An 8,970-nucleotide genomic window follows, 5' to 3' on the forward strand; every position below is an offset into this window, starting at 1 on the left:
TTTCGAGTCCCGACTGGGTAGCTCGCGGGCGGACTTCCTCCTGGACACGGCCCGGGGCACCAGAGCGCGGGGCACACAGCTCTTGCGCCCCCCCCCCCCCCCAATTTGTCCCCAAACGCTACTGACTTCGGCCCCAGGTTTGCTTTGCAACATAAGAGCTGAACATGAAATGGTCATTCGACCACTCAACTCGTTCCATAAAAGAAAAGGAAAAAAAAGTATAGCGTTTCAACAATGGGCTTCTTTTCCACGGCGGCTTCCCTTCCAGCTCAACAACTTTGTTCTTACTGCTGCTTCCAATTTGCCAAAATCTGCATAACACACTCCTTAGGTTCTTCGTTTTAACTTATTACGTAGAAATGCTTACACTGCAAGCGTCCAAGTAACTGGAATGCGGTTGGGGCGCAGGAAGCATAACTGCCCGATAGACCTCCCGAGGAGGCGGCAAGGGGGGCTCTCAGAGGGCATCCCTGCGTGCCCTGATGCTGTCGAAGCCCCCTCCCCTCTCTCACGAGCTGATCCTCGGAGGTCATACTGCGGGGCCTTATTTAGGGGCGTGGGGATGAAATGTCCACAGGCCCTTCTCCTTGGGCTGGCAAGGCAGGCGATCCCAGCCGTGGCGAGGGCTCTGCGCCGGGACCCTCGGGCTCCGCTCCCTTCCCGGAGGGCCGGGCTGCCTGCCGAGCGAGAATCAACTTCTGCCACTTTCTAGCACCTTCGGAGGCGTCGCCCTTTGGATGCTGGGAGGCGTTAGATTGGGTCACCGTGAAGAGAAAAAGGCAGGCCCACAAGCTTCTCGGGAAGGGGGTGAGAGAGCATGCCAGACCCAGATCCGCAGCCCCCGCGGCGCGGCCACGTCTTCAGAAACGCCCACGACCTCAGGGCCGGGCCCCGGCGATTCGGCTCAAGGGACTCCGGGGGAGTCCCTCTACCTGTCCGTCGGGTGGGCGCCGCAATTACCAGTTTTCTTGCCACTGCCCACGACCCAGCAGTCCCATACCGGCCCCACGGAACTAGACGGAACTAGGGCGAGATGAGACATCACCCACTGAGTAGAAGCTGCCGTCGCCGCTGCTGTCACAGCCGCTCCGGGCGGGGCCACCGCCGCAGCCCGGACCGGTCCTCCGGCTGCTTCCCCGCGCTGCGCTCGGGTGCGGGGGCACAGCCCGCGCGCTCCGACGCGGAAGGAAATCACCCCGCGCCCGCCCGCGGAGGGCTGTGGGGAAGGAAGGGGCAGGAAGGCAAGGAGGCGGGCGGATGGGGCCGGCCGCCCGGGCCAGGTCCTTTTTGAATGGTTTGGGAGGACGAATTGTCAGACCCCGAGTGTGGGGGGTGGGGACGGGGGAGGGGGGCTGGAAAGCGGAAACTTTCCTATAAAACTTCGAAAAGTCCCTCCTCCCCACGTCAGGCCAATGACACTGCTGCCCCCAAACTTTCCGCTTGCACAGAGGTATAAGAGCCTCCAAGTCTGCAGCTTTCGCCCAACTCCCAGACACCTCGCGGGCGCGCCAGCACCGGCGGCTTTTCGAGGAGGCCGAGCGGGGGTGTGCGTGCGGCCGCTGGGCGCCTTCTTTTTGGACCTCGGGGCCATCCACACCGTCCCCTCCCCCGCCCGCCTCCCTCCCCGCCTCTCCCGCGCGCCCTCCCCGCGGAGGTCCACCCGGTCCCTCCTCCCGCGCCCTCCTCGGCGGGCCGCACCGCCCCGGCCGGCGCCGCGCGCGGGGGAAGCTGGCGGGCTGAGGCGCCCCGCTCTCCTCCTCTGCCCCGGGCCCGCGAGGCCGCGCGTCGCCGCCCGAGAGATGATGCAGGACGTGTCCAGCTCGCCAGTCTCGCCGGCCGACGACAGCCTGAGCAACAGCGAGGAGGAGCCGGACCGGCAGCAGCCGCCGAGCGGCAAACGCGGGGGACGCAAGCGGCGCAGCAGCCGGCGCAGCGCCGCGGGCGGCGCGGGGCCCGGCGGGGCCGCGGGCGGGGGCGTCGGAGGCGGCGACGAGCCGGGCAGTCCGGCCCAGGGCAAGCGCGGCAAGAAGTCTGCGGGCTGCGGCGGCGCGGGCGGCGGCGGCGGCGGCGGCAGCAGCAGCGGCGGCGGGAGCCCGCAGTCGTACGAGGAGCTGCAGACGCAGCGGGTCATGGCCAACGTGCGGGAGCGCCAGCGCACGCAGTCCCTGAACGAGGCGTTCGCCGCGCTAAGGAAGATCATCCCCACCCTGCCCTCGGACAAGCTGAGCAAGATCCAGACCCTCAAGTTAGCGGCCAGGTACATCGACTTCCTCTACCAGGTCCTCCAGAGCGACGAGCTGGACTCCAAGATGGCAAGCTGCAGCTATGTGGCCCACGAGCGGCTCAGCTACGCCTTCTCGGTCTGGAGGATGGAGGGGGCCTGGTCCATGTCCGCGTCCCACTAGCAGGCGGAGCCCCCCACCCCCTCGCAGGGCCAGAGACGTAGGTAAGGACCGGCGCCTCTGCGCCCCTGCGCCGCTCAGGTGGCAGACGGACAGATGACCAGGCCGCGCTCTCCGTCCGCCTGCTTCCCCTCCTTCACACTGCCTTCTCAGCTTTCCCCCCCCAACCTGGCACCGCCACCTCATCCCCCGGCGTCCCTGGTGGCAGTTCGGTCGCGGGTAGAGACAGCGGTTCCCAGCGGGATGTGCCCTTGCGAGGGGTGTGCGTGTGCGTGCGTGTGCGTGACGGACAGGAGGGAAGACAGGAAAGATTCGAGGACTACGGGTAAGGACGGTGTTGCCAGCACCACCTTCTCGTTCGGCTTTAACATTTCGCCGTTCTCCTTAAAACAAATGTTTCCAAATTCCACCTCCTCCTTTTTTCCGCCCACCCACTTCCTCTTGCCCTTGGGCTGAAATCCTTCCAGGTTGTTCAACGTAATTTTTCCGTGGTGGTGATAAGAACAGTGCTTAATAGACTTAGAAAACGGCCACAGAGACCTAAACAATAACCAACTTTCCCCCCCCCCCCTCTGGGTTTTTGCAGATGTCATTGTTTCCAGAGAAGGAGAAAATGGACAGTCTAGAGACTCTGGAGCTGGATAACTAAAAATAATTATATATGCCAAAGATTTTCCTGGAAATTAGAAGAGCAGAACCCAAATTCAAAGAAACAGGGCGTGGGGCGCACTTTTAAAAGAGAAAGCGAGACAGGCCCGTGGACAGTGATTCCCAGACGGGCAGCGGCACCATCCTCACACCTCTACATTCTGATAGAAGTCTGAACAGTTGTTTGTGTTCCTTTTTTTTTTTTTTTTTTGACGAAGAATGTTTTTATTTTTAATTTTTCATGCATGCATTCTCAAGAGGTCGTGCCAATCAGCCACTGAAAGGAAAGGCATCATTATGGACTTTCTCCATTTTAAAATGGTAACAATCAGAGGAAATTTTAAGAACACCTTTAGAAATAAAAATCCTCGGATCAAACTGACCTGCAAAATCATAGTCAGTTAATTCCTTTTTTTCATTTTTCCTCTGAGGGAAAAAAAACTTAAAATACAAAAAACAACATTCTATTTATTTATTGATGACCCATGGTAAAATGCAAATAGATCCGGTGTCTAAATGCATTCATATTTTTATGATTGTTTTGTAAATAACTTTGTATATTATTTTTCTGCAATAAATAAATATGGTTGAAAATTTTAAGAACCTTAGAGTTTGGTCTATATTTTTAAAACTCAGGATTAAGTTGAAGGTAAATACCTGCTTGTTTAACTCTAGAGGCACCCAGGAGGGAGGAGGGGACACTAATATAAACAAAGCTGTTAAAAGCCCAAATAAACTGGCTACTGACAGGCACAGGCAACTTATTTAAAAAGACAGCTTTATTATTCCACTTTGGTATTCAGTGGGCTTGGAAGCTTCTCTCATTCATTTCTTATCAAGTGCTCAAACAGCAAAAACTTACAAATTTGTTAGTCACTTCTCTTGCTTACTTTTTTGGGGTGGTACCTGTAAAACAGTTAAATGTCAATAAGTATGAAACCAGCTCTACTTCCTCTGGATTTGTATGTATTTGTCATACCTTCACTCTTCGCAAGGACTTTAAAATAGTAGGTTCATCTCAGTGAGAGGGTAGATAAAAGTGTTATGTAAATTATCTGCCTGTCTATGCACACACATTTGAATGAATACAAACGCTTGGAAAATAATGACGTTTTATCTAGCAGACAAAAGATAATTGCATTTGTAATCTGTTCAAATCTTTTTTCATGAATGAAAGTGACATCAAGTGTGATGATTGCTAAAACAGAAAAGCTAACACTAAGACTAGTTTCCCATGTTAGTGCTTTCCTTTTGAGAGACGTGCTTTTCGTTATGTAAAAAGAATATATAGCTATGGGTTAAAGTACAATAAACAACCTGAATTCTCAGTACCTCCGGAACTGTTGCAACAATTGCAATTTTAAATGGTACGACTATTTGATGTCTAATCAGTTCATTATCAAGTATAACTCTAATCCAAAATTACACTGATTTTTTTTCCCTTTTGGTTACTTATATGTTACCAAATCTAATGAAATAAGGAAAGCAATAACAGGGGCAATGGTGCTTGATTTTTAAATTTCATTCTGGTTATTTCTGGGCTAGTAAATACTTTTATAATTAATATAACTAGAAATAATGATTTTGCATCCCTTAGTTCTTATCTTTTACATCTAGTTTACTCCATTCAAATGTCTTTAGGGAAGCTTTCAAACGTCACAATTACTTTGCTGCCTAATTCAAACTTTGTCTATGGCAAATAGTAATGGATTCAAACAGATCATGTTTGCTTAGTCCAGGTTGAAGTTATTTTATTGCCTGAGGTTTTTGTTTCCATCTCCATACCTTATCAGAGAGTGCTGAAATAACGATGGTGTGAATTGATTTTTTTTGAATATTTTAGACCATATTTTAAAATAAGGAGTCTGCAGCATTTTTTTATTAAAATATTAATACGGATTTAGAGAATTGGTTTTTTTTGGGTTTTGACAGACCTTTACCAAATAACAAGAAGGGACAGTGATTGTGTGTTTGTGGTTGTGGTTCTGTGTGTGTGTGTGTGAGAGCATGTGTGTGTAGGGTTCAGAGGAGGGTGCCCTAGAAAAATAAAAGAAAGCATCGTGATGATAATTCTTTTATGTGTCATCCATCCATCTCCATCTTCATTTTCTAAATTGTCTATGAGGGAATCACCTTGTTAACTATAGTTTGGTCTGACTATTTGATATTTCAGATTTCTTGACGCACACCAAGGTGGAGCTGACCATCGTTACTGAGAAGGTAATCTTTATCTTAATTCCGGTGATGTAAAAAAGCACACATTTCCAAGAGAAGTAGGCTTCCATTTGCTTGTGTGTGCGTGTGTGCTTTGTTCTTACGACTTTATAAGAGGAAACACATTGGAGAAAAGCAAATGCCAAATTTGTATTGGGTAATACTGCTAATTACCAAACTGATGGTAATATTTTCCCCAGCATTTTCAGAGAAATAAAGGGGATGAAAGGTGGTGAATAGTTTTACTTTGAATTATAAGAATTAATGGTGAAAAATATTAAGTATCAGAGTACAGTTTTCAGCTTGCACATTACTACTGTTTCCCCCACCCTCCCTCATACACGTCAAGCAAAAGGCTAATTTTTTTAGAATGAGAGGTAAGCCACCTGTTTTTTCTTTTTCCCCTCCACCATTATTTCCTATTTTCATTTTATTTCATTTTATCTTTGCTACTTTCTCTTATTTTAAAAGATGCATAGCATGAGTTACCTCTCTTCCAAACGTGAGAAGCCAAACCTTTTTATATTTAATGTGGTAGCTGGACCCCAGGTTTTTGCCCTTCACCCAGAATGCATTAGGGATGAAAGTATTACATGAAATCGTGTTGTTGTTGTGTGTGTGAGTGCCAAACAACCGACTAAGGCTTCCTTTACTGTGGACATAATTACCTTTTTATCTTGCTTTTAATTTCTTCTCCAATTGAGAACCTTCAGTCATAAGAAAACAGTAAATTTTTATTCTCCCTTTTTTTGTGTGTGTGCAAGCACTTGCTAAACACATGCTCTGACTATAATTCATGCAGTGTAGCAGGTACCCTCCCCAATGCGGAACATATTATTAATAAAATAATGGTAAATAGCGGAAACTCACACAGTGTGTACTTTTTTCCCACACTCAATGACGGCCCAAGCGTCTTGCTCCTTCCGTCCTCAGGTTTATATTCATAATGGGGCTTTTTAAGGGACACTTGGCCTCTTGCAAAAAAGTAGAGCATTTTGCACATTCCACGGTTTGGCAAACTCAGAAATGGTTATTTTCTCTAGACCGGTATCAAGTTCTTCTCAGGCATATGATTTCACTTGAAGTCCTGCCCAGGAATCCTTCAAAGTGAGCGTTTGTCCCGCTCTCATGATGTCAGGCGGTTTTCCCTGCATCTGTAATTTGAAGAAAAACAAACAAACCTGCGGGGAACAAACGCCACGGAAACCCAAACAGAACTCCGTGGGGAGCTGGGGTCTCACCTGCGTCGGGCGCGGGGAGCGCGAGACCAGGCTCCCCAGCGTTGGTGGCGGGTCCGGCCCGCGCAGTGGGGTAGTGACAGTGTCTGTGCTGTCCGCGGGCTGCGTGGACGCCCCCGGGACGCGCGTCTGGACACTGCTGGGAGGCGGCGGCGCCAAGTGTCAGCGGTAGCGGGGGCAGCAGCCGCAACCGAATAAGGCAAAGGCCCAACCTCAGATTTCCAGGGACCCGCCCGCATTAGCTACAGAAGAGGGTCGGAAGGAGAATCCCCGGGGGCCACTTTTCCAGAATTTTCTGCATGTGCGTCTTAAAGCTTTTCCCACTAAAAGCACCAGAGAAAGTGGAAGGAAAGTGCACTCACAAAGTGGAAGAAGAAACCGGCTTCCTAATTATTTCTCAAAGTCGGCAACCCCACTGATTCTCACAAACTTCGCAACTCTTATTTGCAAACTGAGCCCTCGAAAATGCAAACAGGACTATTAATTATCCGTATTTTCTGGACAGCGAATAGTAGGCCCAGTAAACAGAGCATGGGATACATTTTCCATTCGCTTTTGTCTCAAGGCCCCATAACGTGAGACTACTTAATGTTCTTAGCAAATCAAAGCACGTGTCCTTTGAAGAAGGTGTGTAATTGGAGTTTAAGGCATGTATGGAATTCCCAGATGTCTATAAAGTAAGGAGCATGTGGCAGGTCGCTGGAAGGTGGAGCAGGTTAAGATCACTGGCACAAAGTTCCCCCTGTATAATGTGTGTGTATTGTATGAAATATATAATCAATATTAATTACATATATCATTCATATATATCCTTTATAAGTGCCCGGGAGATAAGCCTTCGAGAAAGTTAGGGACGGGATCATAATGAATAACCACTTTGGCCTATCAGTCATAGTAACCATGTTAAGAAAGCACATGGTCAAAAAACCTCAAAGAAAACACTCAATTATAGCCGGGATTTCGTGGGCGCCCTGCAATGAGATCGTTTGGGGTTTGCTGAAGCTAAAGCTTCGAATGCCAGTCTTTCTTGTTTACGTGGACTATTTTATTTTCCTTTTGTTCCCCGCCCCCCCTTTCAAGTTTGTGGATATGTCTTACGTCTGCGTGTGATTTAGGCTGAAGCCAGGGGAGCAAAATTTCAGATTAGGAAAAAGAAAAATCTGGAAGCATTCATTACAGAAGGCAGCCTTCTTGGGGAGGCGGGAGCGCGAGTGAGTGAAATTAAATTTCTGTAAATTATGCAGTTTAAATATCTACCAGATAGAACGAATGCTCAATGAAAAGACAACCATCGAAATCAGTTGCTCCCTTTTCTCATTTCACTGAGGAATGCATAAACGTATATGATGCCATCGAATCTAAATGCGAGTTTAAATGTTGTTCCTTAGGCAGTTTTTGGTTTGTTTTTGTTTATTGGTCCGGAACCGAAAAATGCGTTTTCTCCTTTGGTTCAAGATGCTGTGCTCATTTTCCTGTAGGCGAGCCAAAGGCCGTAGACGTAAGGACCCTGACCTGCCAAAGAAAATGGCTCTGGCAAAGGTGGGCACTGGGAGGTGGGAGATGTTGGAGGGCGGAGGGAGGGGGGCGCGACCAGGAAGCCAAGGATAAGGGACACAGGGGGCAAGATTGAAACCAAGCGCGCCACGGGACCCTGCCATTGAGGCAAGTGGGTGGGGAAAGGGACGCGCTGGGTGTGACAAGTGAAAAGTTAAGCAGGTACCTGAAGGAAGTTTATCTTGCCCAGATGTTAAGGCTTTTATAAAATGTCACGTGAAGAGAACAGATGTATAACTTGCAAATACGGCCACGCCTGTAAATAATACAAGGGAGGCAAATGCTCGGAGGGAAATCCAAGCATAAATCATTAACCTTTTCTTCATATCTATTTTCTCCTTTAAATATTTGTTTCTGGAAAAGGAAGTCACATCTAAAGCTAAATCCATCTTCTAGAAGTCACAATTCCATACCCTGTCTAGTACACCCCACCTTCTAAGTGTCTTTGGTACTGGATTTGGAGTGTGGTAGCAACATTTGCCCCTGTTTTCCTTTTTCACATTCTCCAACCCTCGTGTTCTCTCTGGGATTCTTGGTTTGGAAAAGCTGAAACTAATCAATTGTCTTTGTGAAGGGTAGAGACTGATAAGAAGAGGGAAGGAATGCCAGGCCTGACAGACCCTAAAGCTCCAAGATGCTTGAATGGGCTGAAAGATGAGAGAGCCTCCTGGGGCCAGATTGGAGCTCTGGGGATCTACTCCTTGTCACCTATAGGGCAGGACTTTTTACTAAGACAAGTGATCGGTTTAACTGAAAAAGGTTTTTCATTTTTGTTTTTGTTTTTAAATGACTTATATACACTTAGGAGATTTTTTTATGATGCAAGAGGTAGCTTAGTTTATACATAAATATTAAAATGGGTTAGCAGTTGCCCAGTTGTGGAAGAAAGTCCAATTCCTTTCTCTGTCTTTAAG

General features: G+C 48.4%; 1 protein-coding gene across 1 annotated transcript; it reads left to right on the forward strand.

The window, feature by feature from the left end:
* The first annotated feature begins 1,379 nt into the window (after positions 1–1,379).
* TWIST1 (twist family bHLH transcription factor 1) lies at positions 1,380–3,653 on the forward strand. The gene is made up of 2 exons (XM_004467955.5): positions 1,380–2,446; positions 2,989–3,653. Exon 1 carries the CDS (start codon positions 1,413–1,415, stop codon positions 2,403–2,405), a length of 993 nt encoding a protein of 330 aa, XP_004468012.2. The 5' UTR covers positions 1,380–1,412; the 3' UTR covers positions 2,406–2,446; positions 2,989–3,653.
* The last annotated feature ends 5,317 nt before the right edge of the window (positions 3,654–8,970 follow it).

This window comes from Dasypus novemcinctus, chromosome 5 (genome assembly GCF_030445035.2).
Source record: "Dasypus novemcinctus isolate mDasNov1 chromosome 5, mDasNov1.1.hap2, whole genome shotgun sequence".
Taxonomy (NCBI): domain Eukaryota; kingdom Metazoa; phylum Chordata; class Mammalia; order Cingulata; family Dasypodidae; genus Dasypus; species Dasypus novemcinctus.

What these genes read in the sequence shown, in the direction of transcription:
- TWIST1 (XM_004467955.5), top strand. Translation starts at nt 1,413, where the DNA reads ATGACACTGCTGCCCCCAAACTTTCCGCTTGCACAGAGGTATAAGAGC.